Genomic DNA, 27,968 nt, shown 5'->3' on the forward strand with positions numbered 1-27,968 from the left:
TTGTAACTGGTCGTCCTGCTCGAGGAAATGCCCCTGTTGAGCAGGTACTGGCGCAGCTCATCGCTCATAAATGAGGATCCCTGGTCGCTGTGGATGTAGGCGGGGAAACCGAACAGAGCGAAGATGGTGTTGTGGGCTTTGATGACGGTGGCAGACGTCATGTCAGGGTATGGGATAGCGAAGGGGAATCTGGAATATTCGTCGACCACATTGAGAAAATACGTGTTGCGGTTGGTGGAGGAGAGGGGCCCTCTGAAATCCACGCTGAGGCGTTCAAAGGGGCGGGAGGCCTTCACCAGGCCCGCACAGTCTGGCCGGTAGAAGTGCGGTTTACACTCCGCACAGACCTGGCAGTCTCGGGTGACAGCCCTGACTTTCTCGCTGGAGTAGGGCAGATTGGGGGCCATAATGAGTGATAAAAGCGAGTGACCCCTGGGTGACAGATCGTCGTGCAGGATCCGGAGTCGGTCCACTTGTGCGCTGGCACATGTACCGCGGGAGGCTCGTTGAGCTTACCGGGGCAATACAAAATCTCGTAATTAAAGGTGGAGAGCTCGATCCTCCACCGCAAGATATTATCATTTTTGATCTTAGCTGTGCTGTTAAACATGAAGGCAACCGACCATTGGTCTGTGAGGAGAGTGAATCTCCTGCTGGCCAGGTAATGCCTCCAGTGCCGCACAGCTTCAACGATAGCTTGGGCCTCCTTTTCGACGGAGGAGTGCCGAATTTTGGAGGCATAGAGGGTGCGGGAAAAGAATGCCAAGGGCCTGCCTGCCTGGTTGAGGGTGGTAGCCAGAGCGACGTATGATGCATCGCTCTCGACTTGGAAGGGAGCGTCTCGTCGACCGCGTGCATCACGGCCTTAGCGATGTCGGCCTTGATATGGTTGAAGGCCTGGTGATCCATGAGGGGGCGCATACGATCGGGGTCGGGCCCTAGAACTCCGTTCTGAACCACATAGCCGAGGGTGGCTAATCGGTTCGTGCTGAACACACTTCTCCTTATTGTAGGTTAGGTTCAGGAGTTTGGCGGTGTGGAGAAATTCGGAAAGGTTAGTGTCGTGGCCGCAGATGGTGACGTTATCCAGGTACGGGAAAGTGGCCCCCAGTCCGTACCGGTTAACCATTCGGTCCATCTCCCGTTGGAAGACCAAGACCCCGTTAGTGACATAGACATAGAATTTACAGTGCAGAAGGAGGCCATTCGGCCCATCGAGTCTGCACCGGCAGCGCCTCGAGTCTGTGACGCCGAAGGGAACCCCAAGGAAATGGTAAAGTCCGCTTCAAACGCAGTGTACGGGCGGTCCGCCTTGCGAATGGGGAGCTGGTGGTAGGCAGATTTCAGGTCCACTGTCGAGAAGACCCGGTACTGTGCAATCTGATTGACCATATCAGATATGCGTGGGAGGGGGTACTCGTCGAGCTGCGTGTACCGATTGATGGTCTGACTGTAGTCAATGACCATCCTGTTTTTCTCCCCCGTTTTTACCACTACCACTTGGGCTCTCCAGGGGCTGTTGCTGGTCTCGATGATACCTTCCCGCAGCAGCCGCTGGACCTCAGAACTGATGAAGGTCCTGTCCTGGGTGCTGTACCGTCTGCTCCTGGTGGCGACGGGTTTGCAATCCGGTGTGAGGTTTGCAAACAGAGAAGGCGGGTTGACCTTAAGGGTCGGGAGGCCGCATACAGTAAGGGGTGGTAGGGGTCCGCCAAATTTCAGGGTTAGGTTCTGGAGGTTGCACTGGAAGTCCAGGCCAAGTAGCAAGGCAGCGCAGAGGTTGGGGAGGACGTAGAACCGGAAGCCGCTGAACTCTATGCCCTGGATGGTGAGGGTGGCGATGCAGTACCCCCGGATCGCCACGGGCAGGGGTCCTGAGGCGGGGAAGATGGCGGCGTCCACGGGCCGCACGTGGCCTGAGGCAGGCAAGATGGCGGTGCCCTCGGGCCGCTCGTGTCTGGGGCAGGCCATTGGTTGTGAGGCAAGTAAGATGGCGGCACCCACGGACTGCACTTGTTGCGAGGCGAGCAAGATAGCAGCGCCCACAGGCCGCACGTGGTCTGAGGCGAGGAAGATGGCGGCGCCGACTGGCCGCGCGCAGGGTGGGGGGACAATAGCGGCGATTGAGCGGGCCTGGCACACTGCAGCGAAATGTCCTTTCTTGCTGCAGGCCTTGCAGAGCGCGCTCCGCGCTGGGCAGCGCTGCCGGGGGTGTTTTGTCTGTCTGCAGAAGTAGCACTTGCTCCCCTGGGGTTGGTTGGCTGCCACGCGGCGCAAGCATGGGGTTGGCTGGGGGCGGTCGCTGAGGGGGTCCACGATGGAGTGGCCGTTGGCGGGGTCCATGATGCCCAGGAGGGGTGGGCCATGCGGTCGGGGGCATACGCCTGTACGTTGCGTGAGGCGACTGTGAGCGAGCGCGCTAGTTTCTTGGTCGCCGCGAGGTCAAGCGTAGCCCCTTCTAAGAGGCGCTGGCGGATGTAGGCCAACCCTATGCCTGTAATGAACACGTCTCTCATTAGCAGGTTAGAATGTTCAGCGGCCGAAACGGTCTCTCACCAGGGCACGCCAGAAATCTTCCACAGACTCACCGGGAAGTTGGTGCCGCGTGGACAGGAGGTGCCTGGCGTAGATCTTTTTGGTCTGCTGAGCGTAGTTCTCCTTCAGTAGCGCCATGGCCTCTGCATAGGTAGGCGCGTCCTGGATGAGGGGAAAGACATCGGAGCTCAGCCATGTGTACAGAATCTGGAGCCTCTGGGACTGGGTTGGTCGCAGATCCGATGTATGCTTCAAAGCAAGCTAGCCAATGTGCAAAGTCCTTTTTGGCATTGTCTGCTTGAGGATGCAGCTGCAGGCAATCCGGCTTGATGCGGAGATCCACCTTTGTAAAATCTCTGTATAATAAATTGATGCACTATCAATTACGACGAGACGAGAGAGTAATCGAGGCTTTATTACAGAGATGTATGGCCTCCTACAGCTGCTGCCAAAATGGCTGCAGTTCGGAGAGCACACACATTTATACTCCACCTCCTGGGCGGAGCCAGCAGGCAGGGATCTGCCCCTGTACCTGTAGTACAGGGGCCTTACCGTAATACCCATATATACACAATATAATACAACAGTGGTGACTACCACACTGTCACCATTTAGAAAATAAATCCTTGTTTTGTTTGGTTTAGGCACCTTTTAACAAAATTCTTAATCTGAGGCAACACAATAGTTGGTATCGTAATCGTCACAATAGTGGGTGTTTCTCGGAGGTTGGAGCTGGAACACGTTGTCAGGCAAGTAGAGGGAGCTTTGATCTGCAAGCATCTCTGCCATGGCAGATCTGGGAGTCCTTGTTGCCAACAGTGGATCCTTCAAAAGGAGAAAGTGCTCCATTCCCTGATCTGAGTTCTTTGTCATGATGTGGAGATGCCGGCGTTGGACTGGGGTGGGCACAGTAAGAAGTCTTACAACACCATGTTAAAGTCTAACAGGTTTGTTTCGAATCACTAGCTTTCGGAGCACAGCTCCATTTACGCGAGGAAGGAGCTACGCTCCGAAAGCTAGTGATTCAAAACAAACCCTATTAGACTTGAACCTGTTGTTGTAAGACTTCTTTGTGCAGTAGGAGGAATGCAAAAACTAGTCTCTACACGCCAGAATGTAAACTTACCCCAGTTGTTCTTGGGATGTGGAATAGCTTTTTTTTTTAAACTTAGAGAACCCAATTATTTTTTTCCAATTAAGGGGCAATTTAGTATGGCCAATTCACCTATCTGCATATTTTTGGGGGGTGAGACCCATGCAGACACAGGGAGAATGTGCAAACTCCACAAGAGCAGGGAGGTTATGATGAAGCTGTGTAAAACGCTCATTAGGCCACAGCTGAGAATTGTGTGCAGTTCTGGTCACCGCACGATAGGCAGGATGTGATCTAATCTAACTAGACCGGGGGGGAGGGAAGAGAGGAGGACGAGAAAGAGAGAACATAGAACATTCGGCCCTCGATGTTGCGCCGACCTGTGAAACCACTCTAAAGCCCGTCTACACTATTCCCTTATCGTCCATATGTCTATCCAATTACATTTAAATTCCCTTAGTGTTGGCGAGTCCACTACTGTTGCAGGCAGGGCAATCCACGCCCTTACTACTCTCTGAGTAAAGAGAAAGGGAGAGAAAGAGAAAGAGAAAAGGAGAGAGAGAGAGAGAAAGAGGGAGCGAGAGCGACCTGATCGAAGTGTACAGAATTACGAGGAAGGAAAATAGGAAGGAACTTTTCCCCTTGGGTAGAGGTGTCAATAACCAGGGGGCATAAATTTAAGGTAAGGGGCAGGCAATTTAGATGGGTTTAAAGGAAAACCTTTTTCACCCAGCGGATGATGGGATTTTGGAACTCACTGCCTGAAAGGGTGGTAGAGGCAGAAACCCTCACATTTCAGAAGCATTTCGATGAGCATCTGATATGTCATGGCTACAGACCAAATGCTGGAAAATGGGATTAGAATAGGTGCTTGATGGCCGGCATAGACATGATGGGCCGAAGGGTCTCCAGTTGTGCTGTAAAACTCTATGACTGTGCGATCAAGCCAATGAGAGTAGGGAAGTCACATGAGATTCAAAATCAAAGTAAGGCAGATCCTGAAAATACAAACAGGTATTGCAGGAAATACCCAGCAGGTCTGTATTATCCGTGGAGAGAGAGTCAGTCAATATTTCAGTTTGATAACATAGAACATAGAGTGCAGAAGGTGGCCATTCGGCCCATCGAGTCTGCACCGACCCACTTAAGCCCTCACTTCCACCCTATCCCCGTCACCCAATAACCCCATCTAATCTTTTTGGTCACTAAGGGCAATTTATCATGGCCAATCCACCTAACCTGCACGTCTTTGGACTGTGGGAGGAAACCGGAGCACCCGGAGGAAACCCACGCAGACACGGGGAGAACGTGCAGACGCCGCACGGACAGTGGCCCAGCAGGGAATCGAACCTGGGACCCTGGCGCTGTGAAGACACAGTGCGATCCACTTGTGCTGCCGTGCTGCCCGTGTAACCATCCGCTGCAATGCAAGATGGCCATAAGGAGAGAAGAGTTTTTGTGGAGGAACAAACATGAAGTCAGGCAGCAGGACGTCAGAGTTCGATTCACTGGATAATTTCCGAAATCATGACATCCACGATAACAATTTTTTTTCCCAATTAAGGGGCAATTTAGTATGGCCAATTCACCTATCTGCATATCTGCACCACCCAACCACAGTGCAGCACTGATGCTTGATAAAGGAGAAGCGAAAGGTCAAGAGGGCTAAACTAACAAGTGCTGCAGGAAGTGTGCTGGTAGCAAAAAACGCTGCACCACAAACAGAAAGTTAAAACGAAGAAGGTTACTCTACAAATCAGCCATTATATTTAAGTGATAATTCATTGGAAATATTATACCTACACATTAATAAAGGAAATCAGGTATGTGATTCTTTAATATGGAACAATAAAGACAGTCATTGGGAGCAGATATTTTTCCAAACACAAAGGCTTTTGGTTTCTGAGTCACCAGGTAACAATTTCTACAATTTGCATGAATTAAATGTACAGGTCTCGCGTGCACTGGATACTGTTCTGTCTCAGGGTCCATGTTGCTTGGTCAAGATTGGTTCTGATTAGGAAGGCTGTGCAGATTTTCCTTCAATTGAAAGAGTCAGTAACCTATACAGAAGGTTACTGAAATTCAGTGTATTCCACATATCAGCCTGAAAAGGCTGGTTATAATTTGTTTTGGAATTTTCATATTTCTAGGAATATTACGTACAGCATTGATATGTTTCACCATGGTAAACAGTCAGAGGTGGGAGCAAGATGGGTGTGCTAGAAAGAGCCCTCCATATAGGATGTTGTGACTGTTATTGGTGCCAGTGGGTTACTAACGTTCCTTAACAAGTTGCTTGGGACCAGAAGCTCGGTTGACAGAGGTGCCTCCATTTCCTCCGTGCCTCGGCAGACACCGGGTTGTCCTCATTATGTGAGTCAACACTGCCCCTCGGCACATCTCTCGGCACAACAGTACCAGCTGGGCCACTGCCATCTGATGACAAGAGTGGGCAAAGCTGGCAGATCAACCAGCACTCTGCACGTGTTACATTTTCACCTAAACAGACAGCGGGTACCAGCAATACCTCTTCAGCCACATCCAATCACGTCAGTCTTGTCAGCATAAAAGGAATGAATACAGAGCACCACACAACACCCCATCAATATGAATTAACTCAAAAAACAAGATCCTGGTGCTCATTAGCAAGGGTGCATTGACTGTCCATAACACTCCCCATTTAGGTTTAAGACCCATGAGTTCCTATAGCCGTCCACTCAGCTGGAGCACAGATACATTTCAATAAAGTTTAAGGTGCCCTGTAACTTTGTCCACTAATGTTGATAAGCCTGGTCCAACACCCAGGACAGTACGTGATCCAGGTGCTATCTGAGTGCGACCAGCATCCTGTATCAAACTCACAGTCAGCCCCAGATCCTTGGCATGCTTAAGTAGGTCGATGATGCAGTCCTCATCTGGCGCCTTGACAACCACTTTGGGCTGCCCGCAGTACTCCCACTGTTTGAGTATTTCTGGATTCCGTTTCTGGACTTGCCTATAGGCAGAGACGGCGGCATGCGAGCACTGAGCCGCCACTTTACCTTTCCCCATCTTCAGGTCATTACGGACTACCAAAACCATCTTGTAGTCTCCACCTTCGCCCATGGTGCTAGTCTCCATCCCTGCATTTCGCATAGAGGGCAGGGTTTTTAAGGATCCAACAAATCGTCCTCGTACCATCCAACCCAGGTACAACCCACACCCAACTCCAGTCAAAATCCCTAAAGCCAATGGGCTGGTCAGAAGCTCCATCTTGTGCCTCTCTGCAAACACCTATGAGAGTGAAGACAAAGAAAGATTATCCTAGCCAGCCTCGACTACAACCAAAACTCCTGAGCTAGCATTTTAACTAATAAAGAATACAAGACATTGGGCTTTTATGCAGTGAAAACCAAAAGGTTCCACAGGGCCCCTTAATTCTGCAACAAAATCTCTTTCTCTATGAAAGGAATGACTGCCCTGGTCAAACCAAGATATTTCACCATCCTGATGGCTCCGCCTACAACAATGGAAAATGGTTCAGTGGTTAAATGGCATTCTCTGATACAGTACTAGCGCATGCTGACCTGTAAAGTTGTACATTTGCTTAGTCTTTACAGTTGCAATTGTGAGGAGAGGGTTAGTAATACTGTCTCCTCAGTGGCTTTGGGCTGAGGATGGGGAGAAGTGGGGAATCAGCTGGGGGTTACCACTACCTGGGTTCGAATCCCAGCTTAGGTCACTGTCTGTGCAGAGTATGCACGTTCTCCGTGTCTGCGTGGGTTTCCTCCGGACACTCCAGTTACCTCCCACAAGTTCCAAAAGATGTGCTTTTAGGTGATTTGGACATTCTGAATTCACCCTCTGTACCCGAACAGGCACTGGAATGTAGTGGCTAGGGGATTTTCACAATAACTTCATTGCAGTGTTAATGTAAGCCTACACGTGACACTAATTTTTTTAATGAAATTTTAGCATACCCAATAATTTTTTTCCAATTAAGGGGCAATTTAATGTGGCCAGTCCACCCAACCTGCACATCTTAGGGTTGTGGGATGAGACCCACACAGACATGGGGAGAATGTGCAAACTCCACACGGACAGTGGCCTGGGGCCGGGATCGAACCTAGGTCCTCAGCAGTGCTAACCACTGTGCCATCCTACTTGTGACACTAATAAAGATTATCTTGACGACTATCCAGTAACCCCCTTGGAAAGTGCACGTAAGCACAGGTGAGCAATTTGTAATGTCTTATCATCAGCCTTCTCGCCAACACTGACTGCAGGCAGTACCAAGGGCCAAGATGGACGAAGGACCTGAATTTTCAGCCCAGATCGGGTTCGGGTGGATTCCTGAACATTTCATCACATGGTCATTTGTCTCCTTCATTGCGTTCAATGGTCACCCAACAAACGTTTAGTGGATGTAATTTCATAGAATTTACAGTGCAGAAGGAGGCCATTCAGCCCATCGAGTCTGCACTGGCTCTTGGAAAGAGGACCCTACCCAAGGTCCACACCTCCACCCTATCCCCACAACCCAACCCAACACTAAGGGCAATTTTGGACACTATGGGCAATTTAGCATGGCCAATCCACCTAACCTGCACATTTTTGGATTGTGGGAGGAAACCGGAGCACCCGGAGGAAACCCACGCACACACGGGGAGGATGTGCAGACTCCGCACAGACAGTGACCCAAGCCGGAATCGAACCTGGGACCCTGGAGCTGTGAAGCAATGGTGCTAACCACAATGCTACCGTGCTGCCCCAGATGTCTTCCAGTATCAAGTGCAAAGTGAACTCTTACACGATTGAATTACTTTTGGTCGAACAAGGCAATTCTTCAACTCCAATACCTCTCACCAGTAACAAGTGCTCAATGAAAAGATGCAACTTTATATATTTAAAAAAAACAAACGTATTATTGTTCTCCCTGTATGCTTGCGGAATTTCAACTCTCCAATTCCTGGAGATCTCCAGATTAATGCAGGAGGGTTTAGTCAGAACTAGCCTGGAGCTAGCCCGTAATTGTAACCAGATCTGGCCTGGGGCATATCTGTGAAGCGCAAATACCGGTTCTGCTCTGTGTGCGTTTCTCCTCCTCCTCTTCACCCCCGGGCTCCCTCTCTACCTTAGGCCGCCGCTCACAGGTTTCCAGTTTCAGCCGTCCAGCTGCAGCTTCCCGAGGCCTCAAAAGCAGGTCTGTGCGGCGCATGGCGATGACGACATCCTCACGCGCGTCCTCACATTCACACGTGTTAGATTTTTATTTAAAATTTTTTTTAAATCCGATGTGAGCGCGTCAAACAACTTTCTAAAATAAAACAAACCACAAGCACTGCTGGGAACGGAAAATTTGAGGAGAGAGAGAGAAGCCCGCAGGCTGAGGGGGAGGGGGCTAAAGCGGCGACGTCAAGGACTTCCGGTGGTCGTGAATAGTAACACGTCTACTTCCGGTGCGGCTCCAGAGCAACCGACACAGCGCGAGAGAGATTGAGGTACCGGCCGCGCGTAGTTACCGGGGCAACGCGGCGGGGGCTCAGCAGGGGCTCAGGTAACACGTGGCAACCGGAGGGAGGGAGAGGGAGGAGTGACCGGCCTTTCGCGGTAACCCGGCACAACCCGACATGTCTGTGGTGAGGAGGAGGAGGAGGAGGAGGAGGAGGTACTCTTCGGGGTGGGTGGGGTGGGGTGGACCACAACCAGATTAGCCACGATCTTATTGAATGGCCCAGCAGACTCGAAGGGCTGAATGGACCGCTCCCGCCCTAAGGCCCTACATACCCATGCAGGTGGCCGGGGATCGGTTGGGCACAGGCCAGGGCGAAAGGGGTGAGAAGGCAGCGGCTCTCCAGTGAGAAGCTGTCCGGAGAGACCGGGTGTTGGAGGGAGGGCATGAGGCATTACCACACAGGCTGTAGATGCCATTGAGAGGCTGCCAATTGGGATGGTGGAGGGGCCGACCAAAGACTGTCCTGGCTGCGATCAGGACTTTGGCCGCTCTGATTGTTGTTAATGATTCACTGCAGCTGGTCTGTGATCGCTGAACATGCTGGGGGGACATCGTGGGCCGGATAGTTCAGTATTCTGGGAGTGTGGGCACTCCACTGTTTTGGGGGAAAGAGATCAATTGGATCTTTAGTGTTGTATCCTTCAGACTGCCCGCTTTTTATTTGTCAATTAGTCATGTTGAAACTGTGATTCTTTCATTTGTGTTGACTGGGGGAGCATTTGTAAGGTGCTCACAGAATTTACACTGCAGAAGAAGGCCATTTGGCCCATCGATTCTGCACCGGCTCTTGGAAAGAGCACCCTACTTAAGCCCATGCCTCCACCCTATCCCAGTAACCCCACCTAACCTTTTGGGACACTAAGGGGCAATTAATCATGGCCAATCAACCTAACCTGCACATCATTGGACTGTGGGAGGAAACTGGAGTAAAATGGCACTCTTTCTGTAAACATCTTGCGAGCATATTTGGAAGCAAGAATTGGTTTGGTGGTGCTCTTTAATCCCTGTAACGTTGCTTTTTAGAATGTTACTGTTCCAAACTGGCTGGTCAAAATTGTTCTGAATTTGAAAACTTGCAAGTTTGCATTATAACACAGGAATAATTCTAGTTAATCTCCGATTATTGATTAAGCAGGAAGATGAGATAAAAACCTATCTGTTTCTGTCCCACCTGTGTCTGTCATTCCTTTCTTTTCTTGTTATTTTTATTCACTGTCTCAGTGGTTTTATGTCGCTTTCTATCCTCTATTGAGTACACTTCCACCCCCTATAACACGCACCGATCACGCCCGAAAAGATGGCGCCGGTTGTGCTGGATCGGGTATCTGTCCACCCCGATCCCCACAGCCCATCTCCTGGCCTTCCCCCAGCCCTGCCAGAAGTGCCTTGGCCAGCGGCACAACTGTCAGCGGCATATTGTGCTGCTGGACGCTGTCCGTACACCCTCTCTCTCTCTCTCTCTGTGGCCACCATGTCAGGCCCACGATTGTTGAGACCACACGTGGCCCATGCTGTCGGGAACTCGGCCCATTGGAGGTGGAGCATTGTGGGTGGGCCCGATAATGAGATGCGAACGCAGTTGCAACCGTGCGTGGCATGCGCTGTAATAGCGCTGATTTGGAGGGGACAAAACATCCCGATTTTGACGTCGGGCAACAGAGAATCCTGCCCCTAGCATTTTCAATACACTTTCTCAATCATATGTTTGATGTCCTTGTTTGGAAATAATGCATGTACATTGAGTACACCAACTTAAATCCTATTTGGAACTTAATCTGCTTATTTGATCTGTATGGTAGTTTACGGCTGGTGATGTTTATCCATGTGTTCATACAGAATTATCTGTAAAATTCATGCTGATGTAGGGAGAAAAGATTCAAAAGCCTTTTGTTTCAACCAAATCTAGGTGAGAGGTCTAGGCGACGAGCAGATAATAGCACCAAGATTAAGAAAACCAGAGAAGAACGGCTAAGCAAATTGTGGTGAATCAGTGGTGCAAAATGTTTACCGTTTTTAAATGTGTGTAAATTGCAGTTGTAGTAAGGAAGGAGTTGTGGGGGAAAGCAATGCAATAAATCTTAATTTTAACACATTGAGAATACCGGGAAGAGCAAGAAAATAAAAGAGTGTTGCACTTGGGGGTTCCTATATGCAAATTGGTGCCATGCTGCCTCCGTGAAAGCAGCAACTACCCTTTAACAGCATTTCATTGCCTATAAGGTGCTTCCAGACATCGAGGTTGAGAAAAACACTGTATAACTGCAAACTTTATTTATATTTGAGGCTCCGCTGTTAAGTAATGGGTTAAGAGACATTGCAATTAGTTGTCTCATTTATGTTAAGTATCCATTAATTGACACTGATATGTAAAGGGGCTTCAGGTGGCCTCTGGCACGTGATGTATAGTTAGAGTTTTGTGCAAAGTCTGTTGGAATGAAATAAATGTGTTTGTGTGAAAAAGGAACAGAACTTTAGACTCTTCATATCACAGCAACTAAAACGTCTAACATCAGCAGAAACTGGGCCAAAGCTAAACAAAATAACTTTAACAGCATTCATTTAAAAATAGATATGGTTATAGGTTGTGAAAAAGGGAGAGAGAGAAACTCAAAACAGAAACGACGGAAGTATTGTCGGTTGGATAGCAAGCTTTTTCTTTCCTTGTACAGTTGTGATAGCGTGTTTTCTGATGGGGAAATTATATCAAATATTGGTTTTGAGATAAAGAATTCTCATGAGTCAAGGAATGCTTATCATGACAAAGTTCTTTTAAGGTTGCTTCAGCAACGATGTCTTAAGAAAGACCTGCATTTATGTGGGGTTGTTCATACCTCTGGGTATTCCCAAAATGCTTTACAGCAATGACAAGCTTTTGAAGTGTAGCCACCATTAAAATGTAGGTAATGCAGCAGCCAAAGAAGAACCAGGCAATCTGCCTCGACCACTACCATCCAGTGGCCTTGACATCTATCAGCATGAAGTGCTTTGGGAGATTGGTCATGACAACTCCATACTCCCAGAATACCTTGATCCACTGCAACAGTGGCACAGTGGTTAGCACTGCTGCCTCACAGCACCAGGGACCTGGGTTCAATTCTGGCCTTGGGTGACTGTGGAGTTTGCATATTCTTCCCATGTCTGTGTGGGTCTCCTCCGGCTGCTCCGGTTTCCTCCCACAGTCCAAAGGTGTGCAGGTTAGGTGGATTGGCCATGTTAAATTGCCCCTAAGAGTCCAAAAGGTTAGGTCAAGTTACGGGGATAGGTGTGGACTTGAGTAGGGTACGCTTTCCATGGGCTGATACAGATTCGATGGGCCGAATGGCCTCCTTCTGCACTGTGTAAATTCCATGAATTCTAATACCACCACAACCGGTCTACAGCAGACGCTGTCTCCCTGGGCTTGCACTCATCCCTCAACAACAAGGATTCCTATGTCAGACTCCTATTCATTGACTGCAGCTCCGCCTCCAACCGTAATCCCAGCCAAGCTCATATCAAACGCTAGGACCTGGCTCCTTCCTCTGCAACTGGATCCTCAACTTCCTGACCCATAGACCACACTCAGTAAGAATAAACAGCAACACCTTCGCCATGATAGTCCTCAATGCTGAGACCCCACAAGGCTGTGCATGTTTTTTAAAAAAAAAAAAAATTAAAAAATTTGGAGTACCCAATTATTTTTTTTTCTCGATTTAAGGGGCAATTTAGCGTGGCCAATCCATCTAACCACATTTTTGGGTTGTGGGTGCGAGATCCATGCAGGCACTGGGAGAATGTGCAAACTCCACACAGAGAGCGACATGGGGCCGGGATCGAACTTGGGTCCTCAGCCCCGTAGACAGTAGTGCTGACCACTGCACCACCATGCTGTCCAAGGCTGCGTACATAGCCCACTACTATACTCCCTATACACGCATGAATGCGTGGCAACATTTAGCTCCAACTCCATCAGCAAGTTTGCTGATGACACGACCATAGTGGGTTTGATCTCGGACAACGATGAGTCAGAGTACAGGAGGGAGATCGAGAAGCTAGTGGTGTGGTGCAACAACCACAATCTCTCCTTCATCGTCAGCAAAACTAAGGAGCTGGTCATTGACTTCAGGAAGCAAAGTAGCGTACACACCCCTGTCTGCATCAATGGTGCCGAGGTGGAGATGGTTGAAAGCTTCAAATTCCTAGATATGCACATCACCAACGATCTGTCCTGGTCCATAGATGCTATGATCAAGAAAGCACAACAGCGCATATACCTCTTCGGCAAACTAAGGACATTCGGCATGTCCACATTGACTCTTGCCACTTTTACAGATGCTCCACAGGAAGTATCCTATCTGACTGCATCACAGCCTGGTATGGCAACTGCTCGGCTCAAGACCGTAAGAAACTACAGAGAGTCATGAACACAGCCCAGTCCATCATGTGAAACTGCCTCCCATCCACCTCCTGCTGCCTTGGGAGGTGGGCAGCATAATCAAAGACCCCTCCCACCCGGGTTATTCTCTCTTCTAACCTTTTCCATCGGGCAGGGGATGCAAAAGTCTGAGAACACGCACTAACAGGTTCAAAAACAGCTTCTTCCCCATTGTTATCAGAGTTCTGGATGACCCTCTTATGAACTGAACTGATCTCTCCACGCATCTTCTCTACTGAGTAGTACTACACTCTGTATGCTTCACCCAATATCTGTGTATTTATTGTATGTCCTATGTTTTTCGTGTATGGAACAATCTATCTGGACTGTATGCAGAGCAATACTTTTCACTGTACCTCGCTACACGTGACAACCCAAATCCAATCCAGTCTGCTCACAACAAACACCCGCAAACAGCCATGTGATGCTGACCAGGTAATGTTTTAGAGATAGTTTGAATGAGGGATAAATATTGGTTGCCATATATTCCCTATACAAATTAGTGCCATAAAATCTTTTGTGTCCACCTGAGAGGATAGATGTGGGTTAGGTTCAACGTTTCACCTGAAAGGTGACAGGAGAGGCCTCTCGCAGGATTTACCCGGCTTGTCATGCCATGCGAGATCTAATGGGACACTTCATATCTGGATCCTTTGACAAATTTGCATATTAAAGTGAACAGCTAGTCTCACCTTAATATGCACTTGCCTGACCTACCCAAGGTGTTGGGATTGAATCCCTTTGCCTCGGAGACCCCGAGGGTCTCCACAAACGGCGAACTGTTGTACTGGCACTTGGGGAGAAGACTTCTCCCAGGGGATCGGAGACACCTGGGTGGCTGGTCTCTGGGCAGGGTGATACCCTGGCTGTGTAACCTGGGTGCCTCCTTGGCACGACCAGTGTGCCAGGTGGAATTGCCAGGTTGGTCAGGGCCCTACCAGAGTGCCAGGCTGGCTGGCAGTGCCAAGGTGCTTGGGTGGCATTTTGCCTGCACTGGGCATTGGACCTGGGTAGTGCTGCCTTTATTAGGTGGGGTGTGGGAGGCTCAATATATAGGGGAGTTGGGGGCCCCGGGTGTCGCATTGTAGGGTCTGAGAAAATGGTACCCTGATCTCTTCATGAGACCCAAGTGCAGCATCGGCGCGGAGTACTCCTCTGAAGCCCTGAAATAAAACAGGGTTCCGTCAGGTAGTGGGGTCTTTCTCAGTGCTGCCAGCTCCAGAAAACACCTGGCTAAACACGCCCGTCACAGGACTCCGTTTCGTTTCTGTTAAATTGCACCCAACATCTCTTTTTTAAATTTAGAGTACCCAATTCATTTTTTCCAACTAAGGGGCAATTTAGCATGTTCAATCCACCTACCTTGCACATCTTTGGGTTGTGGAGGCAAAACCCTCGCAAACACGGGGAGAATGTGCAAATTCCACATGGACAGTGACCTAGAGCCGGGATCGAACCTGGGACCTCGGCGCCGTGAGACTGCAGTGCTATCACTGCACCACCGATCTGCCCGCACCCGACCTCTCCAATGGCACAGCTACTCTCGGTACTACACTGGAGTGTCAGTCAAATGTTTGGTGCTTCAAGGATCCAGAGCAGAACATGAAGCCATGGCCTTCTGACTGAGGCGAGTGTGTGACTCACTGAGCCACTGTTTATACGGTGTTCAATTTGAGGTGTGTAACTGTGGTCCATGGTGGTCACGGTGAGGTATATTTATGAGTGGGAAATTCAAGGAATAGAAAAAGAAATAGCAATAAAATTGGTTTGCGGGTGGGGGGGGGTCTGAGGGGGAAAAATAGTTGATTTAAAATTGGGTATCTGGTGATTTGTTTTACCCCTTTAAACCTTTTCCATACCTCAAGATATTAACAATTGATATATGATGCTTTTCATTCTGTTCTGGCTTAGGCAATGAGTGTCCATAGACTAAAATAAAAAACGATAAAAAAGCCATTGAGTATTTGGTTTTTGAAGGTGATCTGATTTTTTTTTTTCCCTCAGTTGAAATCTAAAAATATCCACCATCATTCCAGAACTGAACCACAGGTACCTGGCAGTGACACAGGTTCAACTCTTCTGGGTTGGAAAAAGTGAAGTGCAGGATTGGTTTCCATGGTAGGAAAATGGAAATAAGTTATGATTCCTGTTTCCATTTACTACCTGCTGATCCCAGTTGGAAAGTGCATATTTAGACTTTGGGCAGGGATTTGATCTAATCATTATTACTGGGGCATGTTTGCCTATTGATTTTGGATAAGGTACTGGAGGGAGAGCTGTCCTGTAATTGTGCCTCAGCATGCAAGAGTTGGCATTTTCTGAGAGGATGCTGGGGATCGAGAGGTGTTGGCCGGTTTATGAAAATTCTAGCATCCACAGAGATTTGGGCAGACAGACTGCTTGTACTTGACTGTGGGATCCAGCCGTGAGTTAGATTTGGTCTAGGATTTTGTAGTAGTAGCTGGAAAAATCTGAGCAAAGGAAGCCAGCACTAGTTTCTGTCTTGTCCCTTGGGGTGGAATTCTCCCATTTTGAGGCTTAAGTTTGTGACTGGGGCAGGAACATGGAGTGTTTCCCGCTGTGGCGGCTGGTGGGAAAACACACCAAATCTTCAGCCCCGACTTCACCCAGGTGTTTTACGCCGTATTCAGTGGCAAGGTTGCCCTGGAAGGCACGTAGTCTGCCGTTGTGTCCGAGTGCCATATTGAAAAGTGCCTTGACTCTTGGACTTGAAGATGGACCTCTTGAGATGGATCTCCCAAGAACATTCTGAGGCTGGAAGATGTACCTAATCTGCAAGGTCCACCTGCAGATGATCCCCTGACCCACTGCTGTGTCGTTTGAGGGTTGTGGGTGGCCTCCACCGTGAACTCTAGAGGCAGCCCCAGGCTTTGGTCAGATGTGCCAACATCTGCATGTCATGTTCTGAACGTGTTTCACACCAGTATGCTTTCCTGCTGGTATCGTGGTGAATCTGGTGTTGGGGTCAGGGCTTCATCTGTATCCCATTAACAGGCTGAAAATGAGATTCATGTCAGCCTCCAGTGGATCTGCTGACACACTGTGCCCACTCCCCCATTGCAACAGGAATTTGGTGGCTTCTCTCACATCTTTGGCGAGCGTCCAGGCTCCTGTGAAACTTTTCTGTTGCTAAATTTGGGAAATGGATTAAGTCCTTCACCACTGTCCTCCGTTCATGTTACTGACATTCTTCACCCCCACCCCCCTCACTATATCTTCCCTTTCCTCCTGCAATCTCTAATATTCTCTTCCACTCTCCTGTCTGCCTCTTTCTTTTGATGCATACCTAGGCACCAATCAGAAAAGCTAGCTGACTTACTTTGCTCCTCCTCCAGCCCTTCCATTCCACCAACCTTCATACTTCAGCTGCTGTGACCAGTTGAAACATCACTATTCTGGATGAGGTGATTCATTCAGATTAGGAGCTGAAATCTGCGATCTTTGTGTGGTTTGCTACCAAACTAGTTGCTGCACGTACCTCTACAGCCATCGGGGCATTGGTAATCACTGATTTACATGCTGAAACTGTGAAATTTGTTTTCTTGGGCTGTTAACCTGTTGGGTGTTACTGAATTTCAAAGCATACAACAAAGCTGTTAGTTCAAGTTCTAGTTAAGTAAATGTTTTGACTTGAAACTGCTTCATTCTTGGTGTTGTTTCAAAGTTGCAAGGAACTTGCTGTGTTCATGAGGTAAGTTTATAATTCAGCATGATTTTTAATTAATATGCAGTGCAGTGGAAAAGTGTGGTGACAGATCACACTCTGGTTCCTGACTTTCAAAGGTGTTGGGAGGAGGTGCAGTCTTTAGACGAGCTACTTCCTATGGGAGGGAAGCTTTCTCTTGGCACCCCATTTTTTATTGAAAATGTCTTTTTTTGACCGGCACAGGCTTGGAGGGCAGGAGGGCCTGTTCCTGTGCTGTACTCTTTGTTCATGGGAAGGTCCTACAGCGCACTTAGTGCCAGAATAAAATAATGGCCTTGCTGATGTTTTGCCTCTGGAGGCAGGGTGTGAAATCGCCTATGGGGTGGTCATATTTCTGGGGCATTCTCGTTGGTGTTTAATTGTAGTGCTATAACATAAATGGGGTGCTAAGGTCAAACATCACTGTTTTGTTATGTTCCAATAAATAGTTACACAGATTGGAAAGCTCAAAGAGCATGAAATGTGTACTTGGAGGGGAGATGGGCAGTTTTCAAGATTAAAATAAATTCTCAGCTTTGTTTTTAAATTAAATTGAACTTTGTTTCATTTTTTTTAGTGTCCGTACAGTTAGTGTCTGTACAGCCATCTTTAACTGAAGGCACTCATCTAATTCATCTGAGTGAATCTGTTGATCCTTCTTGTAATAAAGTGTTTTTTACAGCTGGTTACGTGGTCTGTGAAGTGGGATGGATGGGACTTGTCTCCTGACTAATCTGAAAAGAAAAAAAAAAATCTAACCTTCAAGTATGTTGTTTCGTGTTTGAGTGTTTGTTGTCAAAAAAATTAGTTGAAGCCGCTTTGTAATGTTTAGTTAATCACTAATACACCAGTGGAATATACTTAGCATCGCCCTGATTTCAGTGAAGTGCCATAGTGAGATTTTTGTTTTCTTGGGTGTGTGGGTTTGCTCCGATTTCCTCCCTCAAGTCCTGAAAGACGTGCTTGTTAGGTGAATTGGACATTCTGAATTTTCCCTCCGTGTACCCAAATAGGGGCCGGAGTGTGGCGACTATGGGATTTTCACTAACTTCATTGCAGTGTTAATGTAAGCCTACTTGTGATAATAAAGATGATTATTATTAAAGATGAACTGCCATGGCTTGTAGGACAGCACATTCTCCCTGTGTTTGTGTGGGTTTCGCCCCCACAACCCAAAGAAATGTGCAGACTAGGTGGATTGGCCACGCTAAATTTCCCCTTAATTGGAAAAAATTAATTGGGTACTCTTCATTTTTTTTTCTATAAATTTAATGTGGGTGTCGCTGGCTGGGCCAGCATTTGTTGCCCATCCCTATTTTCACAGTAACTTCATTGCAGTGTTAATGTAAGCCTATTTGTGACAATTATAAAGATTATTATTATAATTGCTCTTGGCATTTAAGAGTTTACCATGTTGCTGTGGATCTGGAGTCACGGGCCAACTAAGCACGGCAGATTTCCTTCCTTAAAGGCCATTAGTGAACTATATGGGTCTTCACAACATTCAACAATGGTCATTCGGGGGCGGCATGTGGTGCGGTGGTCAGCACTGAGACTGCGGCGCAGAGGACCCGGGTTCGAATCCCAGCCCTGGGTCACTGCCCATGTGAAGTTTGCACGTTCTCCCAATGTCTGCGTGGGTTTCGCCCCCACAACGCAAAGATGGCTGGTTAGGCGAATTGGCCACGCTAAATTGTCCCTTAATTGGAGAAGAAATCTAATTGGCTACTCTAAATTATCAAAAAAAATAATGGTCATTAGATTTTAATTCCAGATTTAAAAAAATATTTGATTCAAATTTCACCACCAGGATTTGAACCTGGATCCCCAGAACATTACCATGGGTCTCTGGATACCACTAATATCCATTGCAACCTAGTATACAATAGGGAGAACAATTCTTAAGCGGGGTGTAGAAACCGAGGGACCTGGGTATGTAAGTGCATAAGTCATTGAAAGTGGTAGGACACGTTGAGAGAATGGTTAAAGCCTACAGTATTCTCGGCTCTATCAATAGGAACATAGAGCACAAGAGCAAGTAGGTAATGTTGAATTTGTATTAGTCACTAGTTTGGCCTCAGCTGGAGTACTGTGTACAGTCTGGGTGCAACACTTTACTAAGGATGTGAACGCATTGCAGAGAGTGCAGAAAAGATTCACAGTTCTAGGGATGAGGAACTTCAGAAGATAGATTGGAGAAGTTGGAACTGTTTCCTTGGAGAGGAAATTTGATGGAGATATTCAAAATCATGAGAGGTCTGGACAGGATGAAATCATGAAAGGACTGAGAGGGTGCAGATTTAGAGTAATTAGTAAAAGAAGCAATAGTGATATGAGCAAAAACCTTTTCACGCGAGTGTCTGGAATGAGCTGCTTGAGAGTGTGGAGGCAGGTTTAATTTTTATTTTTTAAAGAAAAAAGAATGTACAGGGGTTAGGATGGAACTAGATGTGTTACTCATTTTCAGAGCTGATGCAGCCAAATGGCCTCCTGAGCCATAACATTTATGTGATTCAGTGGGCAGCACGGTGGCGCAGTGGGTTAGCCCTGCTGCCTCACGGCGCCGAGGTCCCAGGTTCGATCCGGGCCCTGGGTCACTGTCCGTGTGGAGTTTGCACATTCTCCCTGTGTTTGTGTGTGTTTCGCCCCCACAACCCAAAGATGTGCAGGATAGGTGGATTGGCCACGCTAAATTGCCCCTTAATTGGAAAAAATGAATTGGGTACTCTAAATTTAAAAAAAAAAAACATTTATGTGATTCAGTTATGCGGACAGAGTATAGAAACTGGAATTAATGGATCGGTTTAGCTCAGTGGGCTAGGCAGTTGGTTTGCAATGCAGAACAAGGCCAGCAGCGTGGGTTCAATTGCTGTACCAGCTTACCCAAACAGGCGCTGGAATGTGACGACTAGGGGCTTTTCACAGTAACTTCATACTTGTGACAATAAAAAAAGATTATTATTATTGTTCTCTATATGGCAGAGGAGGTTCTGGGTAGATTTGACAGGTGTTCAAATCAGGAAGGGCTTTGGTAGAGGAAATAATGAATAAGTGTTTCAAATGGCAGAGGAGACTAATACACATTTAAGGTAAAAAGACCAGGGGAGATCTGAGGAAACATTTTCTCACAGCTAGTTGGGCTGTTCTGGACTGCACTGCCTGAGTGGTGGAAGCAGATTCAATATTAACAGTCAAAAGAGAACGGGTCAATCCTCGAAGCCTAAAAACATACAGGGATTGTGGAAAGAGCTGGTGAGAGGGATTAATTGAATAGCTCCAACAAAGAACTATCACAGGCTCATGGACTGAATAACCCCTATATTTGCTGTATCATTTTATGATTCACTTATCGAATCAGTGTTGTTTGTGATAAAGTTAGTAATGTCCAGAATCTCAGACCTCCAAATATTAGCTCAACTGTGCTTGTCCAGGTACCAGCAAACCTGCTACACATATTACAATGTGAATTTGAACTGTCCCCTCTGAGGAGCTACAACATGTCCACTACCCTGCCGAGTAATTTTTAAAAATAGCGACATGTTTTACGTCAATTATTGTGTTTCAAAGACTTTGAAGTTTTATTTGTATGAACCGTCCGGTTTCCTCACCAATCCTGGTTGTGTCTGTAACTTTCTCAGATTCTTAATTAATGATTTCTGTAATTTTTAACAGAATTGTACTTTCCAGCATTGCCATTCTACTGTGTGGCAACTTTTATTGCAGCAATTGAAATGCTACCCTGTTATATTGGCCACTATGTATAAACAGGCAAATTGAGTTTATACCAGGACTCTTGCTGTAAATAATGGGGGACTTTGCTTTGCGCGTCCTGAATGTTGTTTCACCTCTCTGCATTGTCTACGCACTGCACAGTAGTGGACACAATTGTATCTTCAACCACGTCCTAAAATCACTTGTGTTCATGTCTTTTTTTTTTGTTGAAGAATGGCTGAAATAGCTCTGAGCCCTGACACTGGCCAACGAGTTTACTATGTCAGCTATTGGCGGAGCTGTTTGTACAGTTCATAATGGAAGATGATTATTAACACTTATGTGTGTTACCAGACTCTGAAATAGTATTATGATCTAAAAATGGATTGCACATGATACTGTTTTGCTCCTGTACATCATTAAAAAAAAATATATATATATATATTTTATTGAAATTTTTTTTCCAAACAACAATTTTTTCCCTCTTACAAAGCAAACGTAACAGTAAAGACATTTTTAACAATACACAAATAACTAAACCCCATAATCTTTTGACATAAACTAAACTAACCCCCCCCCCCCCTCCCTCCCCCCTGGGTTGCTGCTGCTGGTCATCTGTCTTCCCCCTAACGTTCCCCTAGGTAGTCGAGAAATGGCTGCCACCGCCTGGTGAACCCTTGAGCCGATCCTCTCAGGGCAAACTTTATCTGCTCCAATTTAATGAACCCCGCCATATAATTTACCCAGGCCTCCAGTCCGGGGGGTTTCGCCCCCTTCCACATGAGTAGGATCCTGCGCCGGGCTACTAGGGACGCAAAGGCCACAACGTCGGCCTCTTTCGCCTCCTGCACTCCCGGCTCATCCGCAACTCCAAATAGAGTTAACCCCCAGCCTGGTTTGACCCGGGCCTTCACAACCTTCGAAATCAATCCCGTCACTCCCTTCCAATACCCTTCCAGTGCCGGGCACGCCCAAAACATATGTGCGTGGTTTGCCGGGCTCCCGCCACACCTCCCACATTTGTCCTCCACTCCAAAGAACCTGCTCAATCTTGCTCCCGTTATGTGTGCTCTATGTAGCACCTTAAATTGAATCAGGCTAAGCCTGGCGCATGAGGAAGAGGAATTTACCCTGCTTAGGGCATCAGCCCACATACCCTCCTCTATCTCCTCCCCTAGTAGTTCTTCCCACTTTCCTTTTAGTTCGCCCACCGACTCCTCCCCCTCTTCCCTCATCTCTCGGTATATCTCTGACACCTTGCCCTCTCCGACCCACACCCCTGAAAGCACTCTGTCCTGAATCCCCTGTGTCGGGAGCAACGGAAATTCCCTCACCTGTTGTCTAGTAAACGCCCTCACCTGCATATATCTCAAGAAGTTTCCCCGGGGCAACTTCTACTTTTCCTCCAATGCTCCCAAGCTCGCAAAAGTCCCATCTATAAATAAATCTCCCACCCTCCTAATTCCCAACTGGTGCCAGCTCTGAAATCCTCCATCCATTCTTCCTGGGGCGAACCTATGGTTGTTCCTGATTGGGGACCCCACCAGGGCACCCTGCACCCCTCTCTGTCGCCTCCATTGTCCCCAGATATTCAATGTTGCCGCCACCACCGGGTTCGTGGTAAACTTGTTTGGCGAGAACGGTAGCAGCGCCGTCACCAGCGCCTCTAAACTCGTCCCTTTACAGGACGTTCTCTCCAGTCTTTTCCACGCCGCTCCCTCACCCTCCATCATCCATTTATGTATCATTGCCACATTGGCGGCCCAATAGTAATCGCCCAAGTTCGATAGTGCCAATCCTCCTCTGTCCCTACTACGCTGAAGGAACCCCCTCCTTACTCTCGGAACTTTCCCTGCCCACACGAAGCTCGTGATGCTCCTGTCTATTTTATTAAAAAAGGTCTTAGTGATTAGTATAGGGAGACATTGAAATACAAATAAGAACCTCGGGAGGACCATCATCTTAATTGCTTGCACCCTGCCCTCCAGCGACAGAGGCTGCATGTCCCACCTCTTGAAGTCCTCCTCCATTTGTTCTACCAGCCGTGTCAGATTAAGTCTGCAAGGTTCCCCAGCTCCTAGCGATCTGAATCCCCAGGTATCGGAAGTTTCTTTCCACTTTCCTTAGAGGCAGGCCTTCTATCTCTCTACTCTGGTCCCCTGGATGTATCACAAATAATTCACTCTTCCCCATGTTTAGCCTATACCCCGAGAAATCCCCGAACTCCCTCAACATTCGCATAACCTCTATCATCCCCCCTGCTGGGTCCGACACGTATAACAATAGGTCATCTGCGTATAACAAGACTCGGTGTTCTTCTCCCCCTCTAATCACCCCTCTCCATTTCCTGGAGTCTCTCAACGCCATGGGCAGAGGTTCAATTGCCAACGCGAACAACAATGGAGACAGCGGGCATCCCTGTCTTGTTCCCCTATATAGTCGGAAATACTCCGATCTTTGTCGACCCGTAACTACACTTGCCGTTGGAGCCCCATAAAGAAGTTTAACCCAGCTAATAAACCCGTTCCCGAACCCAAACCTCCTTAACACTTCCCATAAATACTCCCACTCCACCCTATCAAATGCCTTCTCTGCATCCATTGCCGCCACTATCTCTGCCTCCCCCTCCACTGGGGGCATCATTATCACCCCTAATAGTCGTCGCACGTTAACATTCAGTTGTCTCCCTTTTACGAACCCTGTCTGGTCTTCGTGCACCACCCCCGGGACACAGTCCTCTATCCTCGATGCCAGTACCTTTGCCAACAATTTGGCGTCCACGTTCAATAATGAAATAGGTCTATAGGACCCGCACTGCAACGGATCTTTATCCCTCTTCAAAATTAGCGATATCGTCGCCTCCGACATCGTCGGGGGTAAAGTCCCTCCTTCCCTGGCCTCATTGAACGTCCTCACCAACAACGGGGCCAACAAGTCCACATATTTTCTGTAATATTCCACCGGGAACCCGTCTGGTCCCGGAGCCTTCCCTGCTTGCATGCTTCCCAGTCCCTTAATAACCTCGTCCACCCCAATCGGTGCCCCCAGGCCTACCACCTCCTGCTCCTCCACTTTCGGGAACCTCAATTGGTCCAGGAACTGCCGCATCCCCTCCTCTCCCTCTGGGGGTTGAGACCTATACAGTCCCTCATAGAAGGTCTTGAACACCTCATTTATCTTTCCTGCTCTTCGCACCGTGTCTCCCTTTTCATCTCTAATTCCTCCTATCTCCCTCGCTGCTGTCCTCTTTCGCAATTGATGAGCCAACAGGCGACTAGCCTTTTCCCCATATTCATGCCTCCTCCCCTGTGCCTTCCTCCACAGTACCTCTGCCTTTCTGGTGGTCAGAAGGTCAAACTCCGTCTGGAATCGTCTCCTCTCCCTGTACAGTCCCTCCTCCGGGGTCTCTGCAAATTCCCTGTCCACCCTTAAAATCTCCCCCAGTAATCTTTCTCTTTCCTTGGCCTCTGTTTTCCTTTTGTGGGCCCCAATAGAGATCAGCTCTCCTCTGACCACCGCTTTTAGTGCTTCCCATACCACTCCCACAGGGACCTCGCCGTCGTCATTGACCTCCAGGTATCTCTCAATACACCCCCGCACTCTTGCACACACTCCCTCATCCGCCATCAATCCCACATCTAATCGCCAGAGTGCTCTCTGCTCCCTTTCCTGCTCCTGTACATCTTGAACACCAGTAGGAAAATGTGTATCTTTTGCCGTGTGTGTTTGTTGCTGTTTGACCTCTGATCGGATGATTACGTTGCAGTGCTGCTGTGGACTCTGGATCTGACATTTGCCCAACAGGTTAAGTGATTTTAGTGGTACCAAGGGGCATAATTTTAATGGGTGGGTAAATGCACAAAGTATAATTATGCAATGGGAAAATCTCCTTTACATTTTTATTGGGCAAATTCCACGTTGATAAATATTAATACAATTGTACCAGGATACCAAAAAATGTATTCTGTCCCAGTGATACTCTTTTCAAATTGCCATTTGTCATGTTTGAAATGCCAAAATATTATGAAATGAAAGGAATCTTTGAATGAATCTATATCATCTAAAACCTCTTCAGGGACCACTCTCCAAGTGTATCCTGGCAGCCTGGCTGTACTGTTCTGAAGGTGACAGGCTTGTCATGGTCTACAATTATTTAATCCTTTAGAATCCTAAAACCAGCAATAATACTAACAGTCTCTGCCAGTGAGAACTTTCTGAATTTACATAATCTGCTCAACATAATCCAACCCTTCCAGCGACATCGACCCCCCCCCCCACACACACACTCACTCAATCATACAAGTTATTGGCTTCTGAATCCTTTTAAAAGCTGCAATATCCTTTTTGCAATGCGGTGTCCAGAACTGTTCTCTATATTCTAAAAACCATCGCAGCAATGGTATGTCATATTTTGGCTAAATATTGACTTTTTAATAAATTACGAAGTCTGACTTGCTTCACCAATTGCCACAAAGCATTGCAGAGAAACCTGCTGTCAATTGGGATCTCCCAATTTCTTTTTTATTTCTCATGAACTTTATTTTGTTTCCATTTAAGTAATCCTCACTTCTTGGGTTTAATTTGGTCCTCTTGTGAAGCACTTTGCATTTCTCTACGTTAACCCGTTTGGAAAATGGATATATTCACAAGGTAAAAATAATCCTGTGAAGTGAATTGACACGTTTCAGATTTCACTAATCATTTTAACAGGGCTGTAAACATTTTTATTGCATAGTTGCAGATCGCTCGTGCCAGAATCTGTCACAAGCATTCCTTTCCTGTTCCAATGACCGGTTATATAAATAAATTTATTATTCCCACCCCTCTCTAATGTTGCAACAATGTTAAATTGACGATTCCTTGTCATGAGTTTTCTACCAAAGAAAATAGCCTTTCCCTATTCATTTTACCAAAATCCTTCACAATTCTAAAGACGTCTATTTCTCCTTGGCTTTCTCCTCTTCAGTGAAAGAAGTCCCAATATTTTGTACCTTTCTTGAATAAGCAAAGTTTCCTTTCCCTAGTAGCATTCTGGTAAATCTACGCTATATTTTTTCTATGGCTTTAATATCTTTGTATTGGACCAACTAAAATTGCACACAACACTCTGATTACAGGCTCAGCAATTTTTCATACTCTCAGTTGTCCTTTTCTTGTCTAAGTTTGAATTTGGGTCCCCTTGTACTTGAGTGTTTGTTAATAGTGGATCACACGCACTGACCCACTTTATTGATTCTGAAATTTCACTGATTTCCATTAACAAGAAGGGATGGAATCTTAGAATCTCTTCATCCTCAAAAAATGCAACTTTTACATTTTTGTTTTCTTTTAGAGTACCAAATTCCCTTTTTTATCCCAATTAAAGGGCAATTTAGCGTGGCTAATCCACCTACCCTGCACATCTTTGGGTTGTGGGGGTGAGACCTACGCAGACACAGGACGAATGTGCAAACTCCACACAGACAGTGACCCAGGGCTGGGATTGAACCTGGGTCCTTGGCACTGTGAGGCAGCAGAGCTAACCTTCGTGCTGCCCTAACTGTTACATTCAAAACATTCCTAGTGCCAGTTTTTCTGTATGCTTACTAAATTTATGTACACTCTATGCAGTTTGCATAGTACCGATATCAAGAGATTGCAGCATGCAAGTGTCAGCGTGATAGTTTTACTTTACATGGGTCCGATGTTGCATAAATGTGTTTGTAACAACTCCAGATTCTTCACATGGGATTCTAACTGCTTGAAGGGGAAAAAAGATGAACCGAACTTTCATTATGAAAGGACAGTGTGGGGATGGGCTGAAACACCAAGGTCTAATTTTATGAAATCTTTCTTTGAAAAACAAACTTGCAAAAATATTATTGAATCCGTGAAAATTAAGGATAAAATTCTCATTTATGAATCAATGTTACTAACCTATTGTGCCTATGGGTGGGGGACCGGGGTCATGTACTTTTGAAGTGTTGGCACAGTTGTAATGTATGCAAAGGATAAACTCTCATTATTTGCCAGTTGAGTGGAAAAATGTTCAGCCATGTTTTAGATCAACGTGGGGAATATAACCTCATCAGTCGTAATGAAAAATTACTAGATTTTGTTTTTTCAAAAATTATGTATCACAGCTTGAAACTGGTTTTAAGATCAGTACGAAGTCTTACAACACCAGGTTAAAGTCCAACAGGTTTGTTTCGATGTCACTAGCTTTCGGAGCGCTGCTCCTTCCTCAGGTGAATGAAGAGGTCTGTTCCAGAAACACATATATAGATAAATTCAAAGATGCCAAACAATGCTAGGAATGCGAGCATTAGCAGGTGATTAAATCTTTACAGATCCAGAGATGGGGTAACCCCAGGTTAAAGAGGTGTGAATTGTCTCAAGCCAGGACAGTTGGTAGGATTTCGCAGGCCAGATGGTGGGGGATGAATGTAATGTGACATGAATCCCAGGTCCCGGTTGAGGCCGCACTCGTGTGTGGAACTTGGCTATAAGTTTCTGCTCGGCGATTCTGCGTTGTCGCGGGTCCTGAAGGTCGCCTTGGAGAACGCTTACCCGGAGATCAGACGCTGAATGCCCTTGACTGCTGAAGTGTTCCCCGACTGGAAGGGAACATTCCTGCCTGGTGATTGTTGCGCGATGTCCGTTCATTCGTTGTCGCAGCGTCTGCATGGTCTCGCCAATGCACCACGCTTCGGGACATCCCCTCCTGCAGCGTATGAGGTAGACAACGTTGGCCGAGTCGCACGAGTATGTACCGCGTACCTGGTGGGTGGTGTTCTCACGTGTAATAGTGGCATCCATGTCGATGATCTGGCACGTCCCGCAGAGATTACCATGACAGGGTTGTGTGGTGTCGTGGTCACTGTTCCGAAGACTGGGTAGCCCGCTGCAAACAACGGTTCGTTTGAGGTTGCGCGGTTGTTTGAAGGCAAGCAGTGGGGGTGTGGGGATGACCTTGGCAAGATGCCCATCGTCATCAATGACGTGTTGAAGGCTGCGAAGAAGATGACGCAGC

At 47.2% G+C, this 27,968-nt stretch overlaps 2 protein-coding genes across 6 annotated transcripts in view; one reads left to right on the forward strand and one right to left on the reverse strand.

The window, feature by feature from the left end:
- Positions 1-5,438: 5,438 nt before the first annotated feature.
- ptrh2 (peptidyl-tRNA hydrolase 2) lies at positions 5,439-8,966 on the reverse strand. Of its 2 annotated transcripts, none has more exons than XM_072469920.1 (2): positions 8,745-8,966; positions 5,439-6,904 (listed from the first exon to the last, which is right to left on the reverse strand). In XM_072469920.1, exons 1-2 carry the CDS (start codon positions 8,826-8,828, stop codon positions 6,371-6,373), a joined length of 618 nt encoding a protein of 205 aa, XP_072326021.1. In that variant the 5' UTR covers positions 8,829-8,966; the 3' UTR covers positions 5,439-6,370. The 2 variants fall into 2 exon arrangements, with proteins under 2 accessions (XP_072326021.1, XP_072326022.1); XM_072469921.1 differs by having other exon boundaries at positions 8,687-8,963.
- A 57-nt stretch (positions 8,967-9,023) lies between these two features.
- vmp1 (vacuole membrane protein 1) overlaps positions 9,024-27,968 on the forward strand; it is a 220,893-nt gene continuing 201,948 nt past the window's right edge. Inside the window, exon 1 of one of the 4 annotated variants that reach the window (XM_072469916.1) lies at positions 9,024-9,111. The gene's annotated coding sequence lies outside the window, so the exon portion shown is untranslated. Of the gene's footprint in view, positions 9,168-9,230; positions 9,250-16,948; positions 17,061-27,968 lie in introns of those variants that run through there. The other 3 variants (XM_072469917.1, XM_072469919.1, XM_072469918.1) reach the window with 3 other exon arrangements.

Source organism: Scyliorhinus torazame, chromosome 12, assembly GCF_047496885.1.
Source record: "Scyliorhinus torazame isolate Kashiwa2021f chromosome 12, sScyTor2.1, whole genome shotgun sequence".
Taxonomy (NCBI): domain Eukaryota; kingdom Metazoa; phylum Chordata; class Chondrichthyes; order Carcharhiniformes; family Scyliorhinidae; genus Scyliorhinus; species Scyliorhinus torazame.